The sequence below is a fragment of the Sapajus apella genome, unplaced genomic scaffold (assembly GCF_009761245.1).
Source record: "Sapajus apella isolate SASKATOON/1434 unplaced genomic scaffold, GSC_monkey_1.0 scaffold21, whole genome shotgun sequence".
NCBI lineage: Eukaryota > Metazoa > Chordata > Mammalia > Primates > Cebidae > Sapajus > Sapajus apella.
The window spans coordinates 889,813-910,086 of NW_022436961.1; the positions used below are offsets into that span (position 1 = coordinate 889,813).

At 43.1% G+C, this 20,274-nt stretch overlaps 1 protein-coding gene across 4 annotated transcripts in view; it reads right to left on the bottom strand.

The window, feature by feature from the left end:
• Positions 1–20,274, bottom strand: part of POMK (protein O-mannose kinase) — a 57,275-nt gene that overhangs the window by 16,882 nt on the left and 20,119 nt on the right. For 3 of the 4 annotated variants that reach the window (XM_032288037.1, XM_032288038.1, XM_032288036.1), the window contains exon 5: positions 2,582–3,373. In XM_032288037.1, coding sequence (XP_032143928.1) covers positions 2,603–3,373 — 771 coding nt within the window. In that variant the 3' untranslated portion in view covers positions 2,582–2,602. Of the gene's footprint in view, positions 1–2,348; positions 3,374–20,274 lie in introns of those variants that run through there. The other variant, XM_032288039.1, reaches the window with a different exon arrangement.

A 20,274-nucleotide genomic window follows, 5' to 3' on the forward strand; every position in this document is an offset into this window, starting at 1 on the left:
CTTGCTACACACACACACACACACACAAAGGCTTCAAATGTATACAAAAGTTTGCATCGACACTGAGAACAGAACTAAACGTATTTTGAGAACACAAAAGGCAGAAATGCAGTTGCTGACTTTGCTTTAAGAATACAACATAGACATGCAGAAGACTGAGGAGTGGAAGAAAAACCAAAATATTTCAAGAGCAACAAAAGAGGTGGCAACAAGTTAGCATTGTTAGAAGACAGCAACTGAAAGAGATTAAGCTGCTATATGAACAATTCATGAAGAGTATCATGAAACAACTCTTTTCGGTGAAGAAAGTCAACTTAAAAAACAAATCACCGAGTTCCAAGATAAAACCGTATAGAAGACGCTGCAGCAAGAGTTGGCACCGATTCCTAACCTGAGCTACACTAAACCACACGATAGTGTTTTGATATTCTTGCGCAAATCAGTATATCTCTTCTATCATTAGTCTGTTTGTTAAATGCCAGACCTCACTTCTGTGATCTGCTGAATGAACCCTAGACAGTTATGTGAGAAAGCAGCAAAAGCAGTTATATACATGGTCAGTTCAATTTTAACATTAATGATAATTTAGTTTAAAGAAAAAAAAAGGCCAGGCGCAGTGGCTCACGCCTGTAATCCCAGCACTTTGGGAGGCCAACACAGGTGGATCACGAGGTCAGAAGTTTGAGACCAACCCCGTCTCTACCAAAAATACAAAAATTAGCCAGGCGAAGTGGTACACACCTGTAATCCCAGCTACTTGGAAGGCTGAGGCAGGAGAATCACTTGAACCCAAGAGGTAGAGGTTGCAGTGAGCTGAGATTGTGCTACTGCCCTCCAGCCTGGGCGACACAGCAAGACGCCATCTCAAAACAACAACAACAGGGAATCATCACAACTAGATTAGCCCTACAAGCAATGCTTAAGGGAATCCTACATCTGGAAGAGAAAGACAGCCATATCACCCTGAATGCGCCCAATCTCATCTGATCTTGGAAGAGACAAGATGGTATCTACCATCATGAAAACACACAAAAGCTTAAAAGTCACTGGTAGAGCAGATACAGAAATAACAAAAAGGAGTCAAACATTATGACTATTTAAAAAAAAAAAACCCACCAAATTATAAAGTAAACAATATAAAAGAAGATAGGTGAAAACCTGTCTCTATTAAAAATATAAAAATTAGTCAGGCATGGTGGTGGGCACCTGTAATCCCAGCTACTTGGGAGGTTGAGGCAGGAGATGCTTGAACTCGGGAAGTGGAGATTGCAGTAGATCACGCCACTGCACTCCAGCCTGGGAGACAGAGCAAGACTCCGTCTCAAAAAAGAAAACAGAAGATAGAAGATAGGAACAAAATATATACAAAACAATCAGAAAACAACAGAAGCACAGGACTAAGTTCTCACCTATCAATAAAAACCTTGAATGTAAATAATTTAAATTCTCCAATTAAAAGATATAGACTAGCTGAATGGATTAAAAAAAAAAGATTCAACTATATGTTACCTATAACAAACTCATTTCACATGTAAAAACACATATAGACTGAAAATGAACAGATGGAAAAAAATATTCCATGCAAATGGAAACCAAAAGAGTGCAGGAATAACTATACTTATACATAATAGACTTTAAGTCAGAAAACACCAAAAGGGACAAAGAAGATCATTACATAATGACAAAGGGATCAATTCAGTGAAAGGGCGTAACATTTTAAATATATATGCACCCAATACCGAAGCACTCACATATATAAACATTATTAGAACTAAAGAGAAAGACAGACCCTAATACAAATAATAGCTGGGGATTTTAACGCCTCACTTTCAGTATTGGGCAGATCATCTAGACAGAAACATTGGACTTAATCTACATTACAGATCAAATGGACCTAAAAGACATTTACAGAACCTTTCGTCCAACAGCTGCAGAATATACATTCTTCTCATCAGCACATGGACCATTCTCCAGCAGACCATATGTTAAACTCCAAAACAAGCCTCAACAAATTTTTAAAAATCTAAACCATATCAAGTACCTTCTCAGACCACAATAGAATAAAAGCAGAAATTAATAACAAGAGACACTTTGGAAACTGCAAATCCATGGAAATCTAACAACTGGCCAAACACGGTGACTTGTGTCGTAATCCTAGCATTATGGGAGGCCAAGGAGGGTGGATCACCTGAGGTCAGGAGTTTGGGACCAACCTGGCCAACATGGTGAAATCCTGTCTCTGTTAAAAATACAAAAATTAGCCAGGCGTGGTGGTGCACCTGTAATCCCAGCTACTCGGGAGGCTGAGATGGGAGAATTGCTTGAACCTGGGAGGCGGAGCCTGCAGTGAGCCAAGACCATGCCACTTCACTCCAGCCTAGGCATCAGATCAAGACCTCGTCTCAAAAAAAAAAAAAAAATAAGTCTAACAACCAATTCGGAACACATGCCAATGTACACGTGGATGTGAACAAAGAACCACATGGCTAAGCCATAAAAAACAATGAAACACAAAACTCAGGCAAAAAACTCCACCCTCAGAGTAGAATGCTGTAACTTCCATTCAGCCCTTCAATCCCACCTTCACTGGCTGGTCTGGTTTTCACAGCATTTCTCTTGCCTGAGACATCACAGTATCTCTAAGCGTATCCAAGACCTTCTGGTAGGTGTCCAGAATGTCCTGAGCAGTGGGTCTTTCTGAGGGAGTCTGGCTCTTGCATGCTTTGTGAATATCAAACAAATGAAATCGAACCATATCACTCCCTTCAACGTGCCCCAGAAGGAAACTGGAGATATCTGGGATCTTCCAAATGTCGATCTTCTCGTCATATGAGGGCATGAGATCATCGCGGAAAGGCATGTCCTCTCCGTAGGGCCACAGTTGCTCTGGAGCCACAAAATCCCCATGCAGTTCCCTGTGGCCGCACTTTACCAGCGTCCCGGAGCTGTGGTTCACCAGGGGTAAGGCGTCCAAGTCATTTGCCACAATGCTGAAGTTGCTTGTCAGCAGATACTGGGACAGTGTCTTCGGCAGGTCATTGGAGTCGCACATGACCCGCGTGCCCATGGGACTGTGGTGCAGGTAATGAATGATGCTGACATAGTCCATGGCCAGCTGCAGCCTGTGCTGCCACGTGTTCACGTTTTGGTACTTTGAAAGATTTAGTATTTCTTCCAGGTTACTCAAGGAACCTAGAGGATGATATTCAGTAAGAATTGTGTTGTCATCCTCACAATAGCCAAGCAGCGTGACAACATGTGCACCTTGTAGAGATTTCAGCATCTGCAGTCCATGGAGGAAATCATCTTTCATCTCCAGGCTGGTGAGCCGTGAGAGAGCAACTTTGCGCTCCTTCCACTCAGACAGAAAGACCTGCAACAAAGCCACAGAGAACATCAAGCCTGAACTCTCACCTAATTTAGTGACCAGAAACAACATCCATCTTTTAAGTAGCAGGTGTTCTGCAGAAGACACAGAAATTAACGAGGGGCAGATTCTGTCTGAGCGTTGCTCTCCATCTAGTTATGAAGATGGTCTGACGAGCAAGCACGGCATTCAGCAAGGCAAGTGCCACATCAGTGAGTGGAACCTCAGGGCAGGAAGCGACTGCCTCTGGGCAGGACCCCAAGAACTGCTACAGAAGGTACTGGAAGGCTTCTGGAGGCTGGTCTTACAGGACGAGGGGGACTTGCAGATTCGATGTGGGGCAGGAGAGTGCTGGCTCAGGAGGGAAGACTCTGCATAACCACATGGCAGAGAGGAGTGGCAAGTAGACTGCCAGTTCCAGTGGACCACCGCACAGTGGGTGGGCAAGATGAGGAGGCAGGGGAGTGGCCTGGAAAAGTGGATGAGTGTGGAGACCCTGAAAAGCCTACATGAGGGTGCAGAGCCCTGCCCATCAGATGTAACAATGTTACCCATTAATTTTAAAAGGTAGCATAGTAAATTATAAACAGGAATATTTACATGTAAGAAAAACATTTTTACATGTTCTGCGGTTTGGTGTTACTTCAGCTGTAAAGACAGAAGCTGAAATGCTACACAAACACTAGACCTTCTCATAGAGTCCACAGCTAATATAGAAGAGCAAGTGCACATTTCTGCCTTGGATTTCTGTCTTTCATTTGCTTGCAGGAAGCACTGTAATTAAGGAAAGAACCTCTGATCTTTTGCTTAAAAGAACCTCTGATCTTTTGCTTAAATCCCAAGAGAAGGCAGAAGATTACAAAAGAGAAAGCAGGCTTGGGACTCAGGAGATCCTTGCCCCACACTCGTTCTGCAAGCAATGTGCTGTGTCATTGTTCAAATAAAGGTTACAGTTTCCAAAGCAGTTTTTTGCATTATTTATCAAGGGAATCTAACAGCTAAATCTAAAATCTAAGGCAGGCCAGGCATGGTGGCTCACACCTGTAATCCAAGCACTTTGGAGGCCAAGGTGGGCAGATCACCTGAGGTCGGGAGTTCAAGACCAGCCTGACCAACATGGTGAAACCCCATCTTAAAAAAAAATAATAAATAAATAAAATAAAATCTAAGGCAATAATCTGAAATAGGTAAGAAGTTCTAGGAATAAACATCTGGCATTATTTATAGAAGCATAAACTGAAACTTATCAAAAGATGGGGAGCAGTATGATAAACATATTGAGAACCCATCTTTACAAAAACTTTTTAGAAATTAGCAGGGTGTAATGGAGTATATACATACCTCCAGCTACTCAGGAGACGCTGAGGTGGGAGGATCATTTGAGCCCAGGTGGTGGAGACTGCAGTGAGCAATGATCACATCACTGCACAGCTGGGCAACAGAGTGAAACCTTATCTCAAAAAAATATACATATATATATAATGGGGTCACCAAAATGTATACATTTATAGTTATAACAGATAAAAGTAATGTTACAAACAAGAAGTATATAAAACCATTTGTATAATAGTGTTCCAACTGATTAAAACAAGACACATTTCTATGTGCTGTAACACATAGGTAAGTAGACAGACTACCGAATATCTTACCGATATCATTATCCTCCAAAGCCTGTGCTAGCATGCACGTTCACCAGCAGCGCCTGAGAGAATCTTAGGAATACACCCTGTGTCACACCAGATGTTACCAATGTTTGTAATCTGTGCCAATCCATGGATGAAGATACCTTGCTATTTTAATTTGTATTTCCCTATTACTAACGAGGCTGGGCATTTGTCATCTTTTTAAGCATGTCTGTATTTCTGCCGTCAAAAGTCTGTTCACTGCCCTGTATCCAATTTTCTACAGGGTTATCTGCCTTGTGCTTATTAATTACTAGCTCTTTATATTCAGCTGACCCTTGAACAACATGGGTTTGAACTGTGCCATTCACTTACACATAAATTTTCTTCTGCCTCTACCATCCCTTGGATACCAAGACCAACCTCTCCCCTTCCTCCTCCCTCCCAGCCTACTCCCTGTGAAAAAAACAAGGATAACGACCTTTGTGATGGATGATGGATCCACTTCCACTTCATGAACAGTAAATGTACTTAATCAACAGTAAATGTATTTTCTCTTATGATTTTCTTAATAACATTTCTCTATCTTACTTTAAGAATACAGTATATAATACTTATATAAAGTACAGTTAGCCAACTGTTTATAATATCAATAGTAGGCTTTTAGTTGTTAAGTTTTTGAGGAATCAAACAGTATAAGCAGATTTTTTATTATGTGGGCGGTCAGCACCACTAATCTCCACATTGTTGAAGGGTCAATGTATTACCTATGAGACCCTTTATTATAAATGTAAAAGACAAGATCCAGAAAATAATTAGCCCAGACACAGTGGCTCACACCTAGCACTTTGTGAGGCAGACAGGGGGATTGCTTGAGCCTGGAGTTCGAGACCAGCCTGGGCAACATAACAAGACCTCAACTCTTTTAAAAAAGTTTGTTTTAGGCCAGGTGTGGTGGCTCACACCTGTAATCCCAGCACTTTGGGTGGCTGAGGTGGGTGGATCACAAGGTCAAGAGATTGAGACCATCCTGGCCAACATAGTGAAACCCCATCTCTACTAAAAAATACAAAAATTAGCTGGGCATGGTGGTGCATGCCCGTAGTCCCAGCTACTCGGGAGGCTGAGGCAGGAGAATTGCTTGAACCTGGGAGGCGGAGGTTGCAGTGAGCCGAGATCGGGCCATTGTACTCCAGCCTGGCACCTAGGAACAGAGTGAGACTCTGTCTCAAAAAAAAAAAAAAAAAAAAAAAGTTTGTTTTAATTAGCCAGGCATGGTGGCACATGCCTGTGGTCCCAGTTAAGAGGCTGAGGTGGGAGGGATCGCTTGAGCCCAGGAGTTCCAGGTTGCAGTAAGCTATGATTGCACCACTGCACTCTAGACTGGGCAAAAGAGACAGACTCTGTCTCTAAAACAGAAAATAGTTAACTTAGTTAATGTGGTCTTACAAGAATTTAACTGCTATGTAGTCAAATGTGTCCTCACTATGTCAATAACATAAATCCTGTCACCATGATATTTAGACACTAGTGCAGGGGGCAAACAATTAATAAAATAAATAGGAAATGAATAAAGTATGAGAAATTCGCTTTAGAGAAAAATTAAGCACAGATGGTTTGCAATTTTAAACAGGGTTGGCGGAGTTCTCACTGGGGTGGCCTTTGAGCAAGACTTTGAAGGAGGTAAGGAAAGGAGCCATTTGGTGTTTGTAAAACTACAACCCAGCCAAGGGCCCTGGGGTGGAAACATGCCCACAGGCTTCCAGAACAGCATGGCCCTGATGCTGTAGTAGACTGGACACGGACCATGGAGCAGGAGAGAGCTGGTGAGAGGGTGCAAGCCTCCCAGGGCCTTGTCGTTGCAAGGGCTCTTTTACTCAGAATGAAACAGAGAGCCACCAAAGGATTCTGAGCACCGAAGATGCTATTTGACTAATAATTTAGTAGAAACATTCTGAGTGCTATGTTGAGAATTGACTGAAGAGGTGGGGAGTAGGCGTGGAGCAAAAAGACCATTTTGGAGGCTGATGAAACAATCTAAGTCCAGGGTCATGGTGGCTTGGAGGTGCTGGACTGAGAACTGGTGCAAGCCTGAGGAATGGTCAAGCCCAGGTCTCTTCTGAAAGGAGAAACAATGTAACTTGCTGATGAACTGCATGTGGATGAGAGAAAGCTCAGGATGTTGCCCAAATAGATGGCCTGAACAGTGGGACAGATGGAGTTAGGAAAGAATAAAGGGTGGCTGGGCTGTCAGGGAGATCTGGGACACAGTGAGTTTGAGAAGCCTCTCAGACACCCAGGTGCATGTAGGGTAGGCAGCTGGATAGAAAAGTCTCGAGTTCAGGGAAGTGATCTCTGCACAGATAAAGCCAGAAAGCTGGGTGAGGTCACCTGGGGGCCAGCATGGAAGACAAAAGGTCCAGGGTTGAAAGGGATGAGGAGGTAGAGCTGGTAAGAAGCCCAAGAGTGGATGCTATTCCTCCATACTTTAAACAGACTGTTCATGTGACATCTTTCCAGATGGCAAGCATTAAATACAGGCTCAAGCATTAAGACATCACAAAGGATCCTTCCAAAGGTTACACAAAGTGAGAGCTACAAAATAATGCAGGAGAAAGAATCAAATCCACTCTTTTGAAAGGATCCAACCGATACTATATGGATTTTTAATGTAATATATAGCAGGTCCTTCAATAAGTCATTTCATTATAATGATGAGAAAAATAAAATTGACTCCTGGCTCTGCTATAATCTTCCTTCTTGTCACTATTCCTGTTGCCCCATATCTACATTCCAGACTTTGGGCAGCTCCCCAGACACAGGGGTGCTGTGCCCTTAAGATGACTAGGACAGTGAGTAGTATCTGGTTCTTTCAATGTAATCTTGGGTTTTAAAAATCTCAAAGGGATGAGTCCCCAACTGTATCCCCAGGAAATAAATTGAGGAGAGAGAAAGCAAAAGGAGAAGGGAACTTCCGCTTTGTACTTCACCTCCTACTAAATATTTGAATTGAGTGTACGGCTTTTATAATTTTTTTTTAAAAAAAGAATAAAGAAAAAGCAAGGAGTTGATCTATCTTTCACAAACCAATTAGTGCAGCCATGGTGCAAAGCTACCCATTGCTCTCGGTAGAGGACACAATGCTCCCGACAATTCCAAACACAAACCAAATACAGTCGGGGAATGGAGGGGCAGCAGTGTTTGCATACTGACTGCGGAAACCAAGACTATTTCATTGTATTATTTTACTCTGAGACAGGGTCTGCTCCATCACCCAGGCTAGAGTGCAGTGGGGGAAATCTTGGCTCACTGCAGCCTCCAGGCTCAAGCAATCTTCCCACCTCAGTCTCCCAAGTAGCTGGGTCTACGGGTGTGTGCCACCACACCCAGCTGATTTTTATTTATTTGCTTATATATTTATTTATTGTAGAAAGGAGATCTCACTCTATTGTCCAACTCCTGGCCTCAAGAAATCCTCCTGCCTCGGCCTCTCAGACTGTTGGGATTACGGGCATGAGCCACCAAGCTGGCCTCCCAAGATTTTATGAGGGTTTAACTAATGAACCTTTGTGTTCAGACCCCTAAAATAGAAACTGGGTACAACCACACATTTGGCTAGATTCCAAGGACACACCTTCTATGTCCTCAGGGGACTTACATACTTTTTAAACAGACTAATAAAAAAACAAGATAAAGAAAGCTGGTGGGAGGATGAGAGTAGAAGTTAGGGGCATCAGGAAAAGCTTCTCAAAGAGATGCCTCAGCTGAGACCTGAATGACAGACGAGGTCTTGGCCAAGGCAAGAGGAAGAGAATTTCAGGCAGAGAAAGAGAATTTCAGGCAGAGAAAGGCACTACAAAGCCCCCAGGGTGAGAAAGGGCTTGGTTTGATCAGGGAACAAAAGAGCAGATGACTGTAGGGCAGAAAGTAGGGCCTGGAGTCAGGGTAGGGAGGCCAGGGCAGGTTTTATTATTAAGAGGCTGGGATTTTTTTCCTTTTCCTGATGAAATGGGAAGCCACCCAAGTTGTTTTAAGAGGTGGCAGGGGCCAGACGCGGTGGCTCACGCCTGTAATCCCAGCACTTTGGGAGGCCGAGGCGGGTGGATCATGAGGTCAAGAGATCGAGACCATCCTGGTCAACATGGTGAAACCCCGTCTCTACTAAAATTACAAAAAATTGGTTGGGTATGGTGGCACGTGCCTGTAATCCCAGCTACTCAGGAGGCTGAGGCAGGAGAATTGCCTGAACCCAGGAGGCAGAGGTGGTGAACAGAGATCGTGCCATTGCACTCCAGCCTGGGTAACAAGAGCGAAACTCCATCTCAAAAAAAAAAAAGTCATGATCTGGTTTGTATTTAAAAGATGACTTTGCATGGTGAACGGCAAAAGAAACAGACCTGTGGAAGGCAAGAGATAATGAGGACTTACTGAAGACGGGCCAGTGGACAGAGATTATCAAACACATGTGGACGAATTGTGAAAAAAGAATGGATGGAACTGCTCTTGGCTTAACTGAAGAGAGAGTGGGAGGACTCAAGGTGAATCCCAGGTTTCTGGCTTGAGCAACTTGGTGGGAAGCAATGCCATTTGCTGAGCCAGAGAAGGCTGGAAAAACAGGTTTCAGAGGGGAAAATATCATAAGTTCCACACTGGACATGCAGAGACGCTGAAGACACCTCCAAGTAGAGATGCCCAGTAAGTAGTGGGATATACAAATCTGTGGCTGGAGGGAGAAGTACAGGCTGGAGATATAAACTTGGGAGTCGCCAACTAGGAAATGTATTTAAAGCAATGGCACTAGATTCCATCACCTAGGAGCAGATCTAAAGACTCAAGAGGGTCCAGGAAGGAGCCTCAAGAAAGCTTCTTGCATCAGCACTGTTCACATTTAGTCCAGATAACAGCTGAGGGGCCAGAGCCGTCCTGTGGGTTACAGGATGTGTAGCAGCATCCCTGACCTCTACCCACTGAATGCCGGGAGCAACCCCCACACCCCAGTTGTGACAACCACAGATATCTCCACACATTGCTAAATGGCCCCCTGAGAAGCAAGACTGCTTCTGGTTGAGACAGTGATTCAAAGTAAGATGAGGGACCGGAGAGTAATTAGGAACTGCCATGAAGGGAGGAAGAAAACAAAAAGCATGTGGTTCCCCCCTGCAGAGCCAGGATTGCAAGGAGAGGAGTCAACTGGATCAAGAGCTGCTGAAAAGATCAAGGAAGAGGAGAACCAAGAAACATCCAACCAGGAGTTGCTGATGGCTTTGATGAGGCTGATTTACTGGAGGGGTGGTGTCGGTAAGCCACATTGAGCCAGGATAAAGGTGCAGCTGGAGGAGATGAGGCAGAGACAGAGTCAGAGCCGCTCTATTATGAAGGTAGCAGAGGAAGGGGCTTGCTATAGGACAAGGTAAGCCAAGGAACAGGATTTCTTTTTTTTAAAGTATTTGTAACAGCAATAGGGGTGGTGCTGGTGGAAAAGACTGATGATGAGAGAGGGAATGACCCGTGTGTGAAGCTGTGAGAAATCAGGGATTGGTCAAGCATAGAATACACACCTGTAGTTCCAGCTACTCAGGAGGCTTAAGTGGGAAGATCCATTGAGCCCAGGAGTTCAAGCTTGCAGTGAGCTACGACAGCACCACTGCACTCCAGCCTGGACAACAGAGAAAGACCCTGTCTATTAAAAAGAAATAAAAAAGAAAGAAATGAAAAAAGAAATCAAGGATGATACCTGTGCCGGAGGGTTTGTAGACCTGGTGGTGTGAAGGTGAGGATGTTCCCATTGAGTGGCTTCTGTTTTCCTAACTTATGAAACAACATCATGAGCTAAGACAAGGCATGGGGTATTTGAGGAAGTATCTGGTATCAGAGACAAGGAACAAAATTTCATTAAGGGAAAAGAGTGAGACTTCTGGGTGTCTGGGCGAACATCTGAGGTCTCTGCTGTGCACAGAAAGCATGTGGCTGTGGAATTTCTCTCCTGCTCCTGTGCAGTGGTTCCAGTGCAGATGCACAGTTGGGTTCAACCGGGCTTGGGGCTGCTTTGGCCAGGCATGACAGAGAGAAAGGCACAAGGAAACTGTTGCAGGTTGTTTGCAAAAGAGTGATGAGATCAAAAGCCTGTGGAATCTCCACTGGGTGACTGTGGGACTGATGACAGGAGGGACTGTCAGAGATGGGATTGAGACACTGGAGGTCGCCACGAGATTGAGCAATAGTTGGAGCAAGAGTACTAGGACAGGAGGTGGAGGTCGGAGTTGGGGGTCGTAAACTTTGGAAATAGAAATCCCTATTGAAAAACCTTCCAACTTGCCAGAGTAAGGAGGGGGCCCCTGATTAGAAATGGGTCACTTATAAGTCGGTTGTTAAAATAAGTGGCTACATTCAGGATAATGAATCTCCTCTGTGCCAGAACCTGCATGCACATGGGGAACAAGGCTCCTAATCAACCAATGGTCTCCACTCATGTGCAAAAATATTCTGTCCTTAAGGTAAGTTTCAGCCAAGGAAAAAGCAAAAATCAACATAATGGCACTTTTGTCACATTTCACTTTAATAAACCTACATTACTCCAATTTATTACCCACATTATGAAATCCCACAGCTGGATGGGCATGATTTGTCAAGTTTCCCTAAAATTAAATCTATCCTCAAGCAACAGGTGTGATCTGCAACCACCAAAGTTATTCAGAAACATACCCTTCAAGGTGAAAAGCAATCCTGACAAACTCCAAACACTTCTGGGCAACTGCAGCAACCTGGATGAAGGGGAGCAGTCCCTCAAGGTGATGTCTTTTAGAGACAGAAATTAACTGTAAGTCCTCCTCTCAACTGACATCCCTTCCTCGGTGACTTATTTCATATCCTCATGCTTTCCACAGCATCTAAACAAGAAGTCCCAAAGTCTATTCTCCTTTCAGACCTCCTGCAAATGCAGACACACACATCCAACGATGGCCCAGCCTCCATGCGCACAACTATGTGTGCACCTTGGACACAGAATCTGCTCCTCTCCATCTTCCCCATCTCAGGTAGTGACAACTTGATTCTTCCTGGTGCCAGGCCAAGAATCTGCAGTCATCCTCCCTTTCTCTTACACTCCACATCCAATCTGTTAGGGAATAGTACTGGAAATACTTTTTTTTTTTTTTTTTTGAGACAAGAGTCTCGCTCTGTCACCCAGGCTGGAGTGCAGCGGTACAATTTCAGCTCACTGCAACCTCTGCCTCCCAGGTTCAAGCAAATCTCCCGCCTCAGCCTCCTAAGTAGCTGGGATTACAGATGCATGCCACCATACCCAGCTCATTTTTTCTTTTTTTTTTTTTTTTTTGTATTTTTAGTAGAGACAGGGTTTCACTTTGTTGGCCAGGCTAGTCTTAAACTCCTGGCCTCAAGTGATCCACCCACCTCAGCCTCCCAAAGTGCTGGGATTACAGGCGTGAACCACCACGCATGGCCTGGAAACACCTTTATAAGATACCCAGAATCCATTGACTTCTCACTGCCTCCACTGCTACCACCTTGTTCAGCTATGACCGACCTTCCACCCTTCACCCTACTCTTCAGCCTGCAGCCAAGCAGCCAAGATAATATGCAAATTCCTCTACTACAATTGCTCTTAGTGGTTCTCTAAGGGCTTCGAGGTGCAGCATAATCTGGCTCTGAGTGGAACCTTCTCTTATCTCATATCAGGACCTCTCTTTTTCTTGTCTCTGGTCACACTGGCTTCCTTCCTGGCCTGCCAGGCACATTCCTTCTTGGGGCCTCCACTGTCCTACTCCCATAATGATCTCACATCATCCTGGCCACAGGCCTTCTCTGTCCACCTAAAGGGGCAAGCCCACCCACTCACTGTCCTTGCCCTGCTTTGTCTTCTTAGCACACATCACCAACATATTGTATTACATATTTGTTTCATATTTTCCTTTGTTGTCTGATTGCCCAACTAAAAAGCACCTTTCATGAAGACAGCAAGGTCTCTGTTTCATAACTGCTGCCTCCACAGCACCTACAAGAAACAAAGAAAACTTTACCTTGTTTTATGGTTTTACTTTCCACAAACTCCTCTCCCCTCTCCTAATGGGCTTTTCCTTTTTGTTGTTGTTGTTTTTTTGGGGGGAGGAGGGTGGAATCTTGCACTGTCACCCAGGCTGTAGTGCAGTGGCATGATCTCGGCTCACTGCAATCTCCACCTCTTGGGTTCAAGCAATTATCCTGCCTCAGCCTCCCAAGTAACTGGGACTACAGGTGTGTGCCACCATGTCCAGCTAATTTTTTTGTATTTTCAGTAGAAACAGGGTTTCACCATGTTGGCCAGGATGGTCTCAATCTCCTAACCTCGTGATCCACCTGCTTCAGCCTCCCAAAGTGCTGGGATTACAGGCGTGAGCCACCGTGTCCGGCCCGGGCTTTTCCTTTAAGATGTCTCCTTTCCATATTCATAGAGGAGACAGCCATGAGTCCTAGTCTCCAAATCTTAGTCTCCGAAAATAAGAGCCAGTAATTTATCAAGCTGCAGCCCCATGGACACATTTCCCGCTCTCTGCCTGCCTTTTGCCACTTTCCAATGCATCCTCACAAGGAACTGTCTCTGTTCAACAATCAGTAAGGGGTTCCTAGAGTCACCCTTTGTTATGCCAGTAAGCCTCAGTTACCATAGAAACTGCGACCACACAAAATGTAGCACACGCTTGTTGCCAATGAGACAAAGGCTCCTCAAGCTTCTATTTGAGAACTCAATTTACTCCTCTGGTGTCTTAACTTTTTTAAACAAAAACATTTTTAAAAACAAACTTTATAAAAATGACTCATCACTTAACTGACATCACAGAAATACAAAGGATCATTAAAGACTATTATGAACAACTATACATCAACAAACTCAAAAACCCAGAGGAAATGGATAAATTCCTGGACACATACACACTATCCAGAAGAACCAGAAGACCTGAAAAGACCACTAATGAATAATGAGATTGAATCAGTAATAAAAGTTTCCCAAAAAGCAAAAGTGCAGGACTAGATGGTTTCACAGCTGAATTCTCCTGAACTTTTAACGAAGAACTGATACCGCCGGGCGCAGTGGCTCACGCCTGTAATCCCAGCACTTTGGGAGGCCAAGGCTGGTGGATCACTTGAGGTCAGGAGTTCGAGACCAGCCTGGCCAACATAGTGAAACCCCATCTTTAAAAAAAAAAAAGAACTGATACCAACTCTTCTCAAACTATTTCAAAATACTGAAGGGGGAGGAATTCTTCTAAACTCATTCCACAAGGCCAGCATAACTCTGATACCAAAACCAGATTAAGACACAACAAAAAAAGAAAACTACAGACCAATATTCCTCATGAATATATATGCAAAAATCCTCAACAAAATACTAGTGAACTGAATCCAACAGCACATAAAAAAAATCATATGCCATAATCAAGTGGGATTCACCTCAGGGATGCCAGGATGGCTCAACGCACATAAATCAGTCAATGTAACACATCAAGAGAATGAAGGACAAAAAACATACAAACATCTCAGTAAACGCAGAAAAAGCGTTTGATAAAATTCAACATCCCTTCATGATAAAAGACCCCCAAACAAATTAGGTACAGAAGGAACGTACCTTAACCCAATAAAGGCCACATATGAGAAACCCACAGCTAACATCATACTGACAGGGAAAAGCTCCAGCTTCTCCTAAAAAAGGGAACAAGGATGCCAACTCTCACCATTCTTATTCAACACAGCACTGGAAGTTCTTGCCAGAGCAATTAGGCAAGAGAAAGAAATAAAGGGCATCCAAATTGGTAAGGAAGAAGTCAAATTGTTCCTGTTTGCAGTTGACATGATCTGATACAGAAAAAAAAAAATAACGTCTCTACCAAAAAACTCTTAGAATTGATAAAGTAAATTCAGTAAGTTGCAGGATACAAAAATCAACATACAAAAAGCAGTAACATTTCTATACACGAATAACAAACTAACTGAAAAAAAAAAATAAAGAAAACAATCCCATTTATAATAACTATAAAAAAATACCTAGTGTGAAAGGAAAATGAATTTCAGAACCCCAAAATCACTAAGCCAAAGGAAATGTCAAGCTGGGAACTACAACAAGCAAACCTGCCTCACATTTTATTCCTAAATAAGGTAGCTAAAAATATAAAAAGCTATATACTTCCCTCAAAATTTGCCAACAAGAAAATTACCTGTGGCCCTCAAGATCTTTACCCTAAAACAATTCTGTTGAATTTCACCATGGCAATGTAAACTAATAGCTTATCTTCACAGATGCAGAACAGAAAGTTTTCTCTCTGCTCACCTGAGACAAATGCGTATCTGATTGCTTCCTCTGCCCTATTGTTTATGTAAAAATGCAGATCAACTGAGCCAGACTAAATTGTGTATTCAGTGAAAGACTGATCACAGATTCAAAAGAATGCAAACTTTTGTCTCTTATCTACTTAAGACCTAGAAGCCCACCCCTCCCAACCCCCTCAACCTCACCCAACCTCCCATCCCACCCCTATTCCCCGTATCCCCAACTCAGAGTTATCCCGCCTTACTGGACTGAACCAATGTACCTCTTATACATATTGATTAATGTCTCCCTAAAATGTATAAAAGTAAGCCATACCCCAACCACCTTGGGCACATGCCATCAGGACCTCCCGAGACTGTCACGGGTACATCCTTAACCTTGACAAACTTTCTAAATTGGCTGAGATTTGTTTCAGATATTTTGGGTTCACACTGGGAATAAATTTAACCAAGGAAGTAAAAAATCTCTACAAAGAAAACTATAAAATACCAATGGAAGAAATTGAAGAAGATACAAAAAAAAATGGAAAGACATCCCACACTCATGAACTGGAAAAATTAATATGGTTAAAATTATTATACTGCTCAAAGTGATTACAGAATCATACCTGTGATTAGCTAGCCCCCCTCTGGCGATGGATCCAGAGGCCAGCCCAAGTGGCTGCCCAGTTGTCTTGAACTGGGGGCTGACTCTGGCACCATCTCTACCGGTGAGGCACTGCCGACCCAGTGTGCATGGATTTAATTATAATGAAGAAATAGTCCTGGGGAAATGTCCCATAACCACAGCCCTATCACAGGATGTCTGTAGCCCCATTGCAAGGTGTCTGATTCAGTGAGTATTCCAGGTGCTGCCAACAGCCCCTTCCTTCTCCTGATTTGTTGGCCTCTCTCAAGGTGCTGCTGTCTCTTGGTAGCCTCTGGGGTATCTGTGTGTAATCTGATTGCGATGTGTCTGTCTGTAGCCCCATTATAGGGTGTCTGTAGTTGTAGCCCCATTACAGGGTATCTGTCTGTAGTCCATTATGGGGTATCTAAATGGACAAAGAATAGGGGACTTGTTTGGAGGAATACGCTTGGTTTACGACTAGGTCTGGAATCTGTGTCTTGAAGGCTGTGTGTGTGTGTGTGTGTGTGTGTGTGTGTGTGTGTGTTTATGTGTGGAGGGGGACCCTGAAGGAATTACTGATGGATGTCCAGCAGGCCTAACTCAGAGTGACTGTCTGCTCTTCCATCCTGCCTAAAGACTGCCCATTGACTCCCTGCTAGGAGGTTATCTCTCCCCACTGTGAGTGGATTAAAAGACAACAGGAACCAACAGAAGAAAGTTTAAGCCTTGCCAGGTCGCTATTGGGGTGCTAAACACAGTAACTAGAGTCTGTTTTGTTACATGCCTTTTGCCTCAACTGTGATGAAAAATGTTAATTCAGTTCCCCATGCATTCTGCTGGGCAGCATCTTACAAAATTAAGAATCTTGCCTATGGTTCCATAAAATGGAAAAGGGTGATTTTCTTTTGTAAAGTGACTTGCCCCACCCCCCACCCCCCACAGCTATGGCACATGAACAGGGTCATCAAAAGCCATTCCATTCTAGAAGCTGCAGAGAAAGGGAACCTGGAAACCTACTATGCCGGCATAAAGGAGAATTTACTAGCCAAGTCTCTCTACTCTTGCTCTCCCTCTCTCTCTCTTGCTCTACCTCTCTCTTCAAGTTGTGTGTTTGTGCGTGTGCACGTCCAAACAGTAAACATCACTGTCTCTTCTGCAAAGGTTTAATTAATAATAAAAGGATTTGTGAGACTAGTGTTAGGCTGTAGCAAATCTGGGGTAGTTTGTGCTAAAAATTTGTCTTTCTGTGTTGTTTTACAATAGAGGGGTATCACAGGACAGAACATGGGCTTAGGACCCCTGTAAGCCTGCTTTTCAAGCCGGCCTGTAGGCTGGTCAGTTACAGACTTTGCTGGGGGTCCCTGAAACCAATACCAGATAAAGTTTCTTTGTTTTATGTCCTTGAGAGCTTAGCTTTGTAACCATGTGGGGACACTTTCTCTTGGTCTCCACCATGCAGAAGACAGGAATTTGGGGATTCATGTCATAGCCCTAACAATTATCTTAAGCAGTTAAAAACCTTTGCAAGCTCATATTAACTCCTCTAGGGTCCCTCTGAGACAACAGAACTCACTCTGTGTTGTAGCTCGGTAGCCAAGGCTTTGTCTTCTAACAGTGGTGGTTCAGATTTAATTCTTGGCTTAGAAAATCAGTCCTTTCTGGTTTTTCATTTGTGTAGCTTTTTGCCATTTATTAATTCTTTTCCTGCCATAGACAGCTTTTGATTTCCTGTCTTAAATTTTCCTTTCTCTAAACTACCTTTGGGGAAATTACAAATCTTGTAAAAGAAAAAAAAGGAAACTGCTTACCATCTCTTTGGGACATCTTATGTGTTCATGTTTAAGTCATAACCTTACTTAAAACTTACTAACCTCATGAGATGTTACCTGTGATAAGGTTCAGAAGCCAGAAATATTGATTATCTCTCCTGGCTAGAGTCTGATCATAGAGATTTAAAAAGAAAAATATTAAGAGCTCTATGGTTAAAATCAACTTCATTAAAAACAAATATCCAACCTACATATATATTTTAAAAGGCTGTATATTTTTTTCTCTTCTTGTATCCTGGATGTTTTTTAAAAATGTTTTTGTTGGTTTGTTTCTCTTCTCAGTTGACAATTATTTCTCCATTTTGCCTTCTTGCCCTCCTTGATGCTCACAAGAGCGAACCTAAGAATTTCTAGCAGCAGATAGATCTCTCTCAAAATCTAAGGTTCTGTTCAGTTTTACATTATGTCACCTGACTTTTGTCTTTTTGTTTTTTTCTTCTTTTGGCAGTGTTAGAAATTATTTTTCATTAGGAGACAGCTTTTGTATATAATAACTAGACAGTAAATGTACTTTTGGGGATAGGCTGATTCCTTCTTTTTGGGATCCAGAATCTGGTATAAAGATAAGACCCATAATTTCTAGAGATCTGTTTTGCCTTCCAGCTGTGTCTGCTTATTAAGCCATAAAAACGGCATGCTTTAAAGAGAAATTTAAAAAATGGCAAATGGAAAACCTTACAACTATAGGATCCTCTACCCAGGAGGCAGAGGTTGCAGTGAGATGAGATCATGCCACTGCAGTACAGCCTGGGCAACAGAGCAAGATTCCATCTCAAAAAAAAAAAAAAATTATTCTGATGTGCTTTATGCAAATAATCAGGCCAAGTATAATAAAATTAAAGTTTATTTTGCCAACAAATCAGTTCTATCATGATTTGTTTTAATAAAAATAAGGACTAGAGAAAAATTATGTTCTCAAAACTATGGTATACATGTTGTTAGTTGTTTTTGAGTTTTTATTTTTATTTTTCTTCAATTTAGACTAAATCCTGTAAGATTTATTGCCAATGTAAAATGAGGAAACTGAGGCAAGTATGAGAAAATGAGAAGCTGATTTATTCAGCTCCCAGGCGAGGGTTTGTGGTCCAGGAAGGGGCCAAAGAAGTCGTGCCCAGCTGTTTAGGTTATGGGGTGTTATGGGGAGGGAAGGCGATTGATTGGCTATTGGGGAAACAAAGCAAAGGCAATTTTATTGGCTGTCAGGAAGCAGGAAGTACCTGAAACTAGTTGCCATTGGTAGGACTTTGGGTAAATGGGCTTTGATTGACTGTTGGGGAAACAAAGTGAAGGCAATCTTATTAGCTATTAAGAAGCAGGAAATGCCTGGAGCTAGTGGTTATGGGTAGGCGGGCGGGACCTTGAGTATGTGGGCCATGATTGACTGTTGGGGAAACAAAGTGAAGGCAATTTTATTGGCTATTAAGAAGCAGGAAATACCTGGAGCTAGTGGTTATGGGTAGGCGGGCCTTTCGGGGGCATACAGAGCAGACTGCTACTGGGCAGGGTCTGATGGGGCTTTTAAAAAAATTTTCCTTCAGGGTTTATTAACAGCGGGCTGGGGGTTGAATGCATAATTTAGTGCTGAATGTAGGCTTGGGTCTGGTATGCGGAGGCAGGTGCGGAGAAGCCGTGTGGCAGGGCCAGATAACAAGCTTGGGTGATGACGAAGTTATCAGACGTGGAGAGAGATGGATGTGTCCGTTTAACCCTCTGCGAGGCAGCCGGCCTTACAAATCCTAATATTTTTGTGGACTATAAGTCCCAAACTAATACTTTCAAATCTTTACTTTTTAAACTGGAAATTGTGCTCCTTATCCTAAAACTCATTACTTACCTCATACTACAGTGTCTGTTTAAATGCTGTATTAAACTATAGATAAAAATACTACTGTCTTTGTCATGAAAGCCTTGGAATCACGGCCTGGCATGCATGAATATGCTCAGACAGCTGCAAAGTAGTTCCACTCCTCTCACCTTAGGGTCAACTCCTACCTGGACTATGGCCTCTGTCAGCAGAAAAAGTCAAAGCGATTGATGGCCTTTCCCCATCTTCATAGTCCACACCTTAAGAATAAGATGCTATGAAACCCCAAAGGGAGGGACTGAAATTACCTTTGCAAAATTATAACTGAGGGCCAGGCGCAGTAGCTCATGCCTGTAATCCCAGCACTTTGAAAGGCTAAGGCAGGAGGATCCCCTGAGGTCAGGAGTTCAAGGCCAACCTGGCCAACATGGTGAAACCTCGTCTCTCTAAAAATACAAAAATTAGCCAGGCGTGGTGGTGGGCGTCTATAATCCCAGCTACTTGGGAGCCTGAGGCATGAGAATCGCTTCAACCTGGTAGGCGGAGGTCACGGTGAGCCAAGATAACTGCACTCAAGCCTGGGCAATAGAGCAAAACTCAGTTTCAAAAAAAAAAAGCAAAAATAAACCAATGGGATTATAACAAACCAAAAACCTTCTGTTCAGCAAAGGAAACAGAGTGAAGAGGCAAACTACAGAATGGGAGAAAATATTTCTAAGTTATTC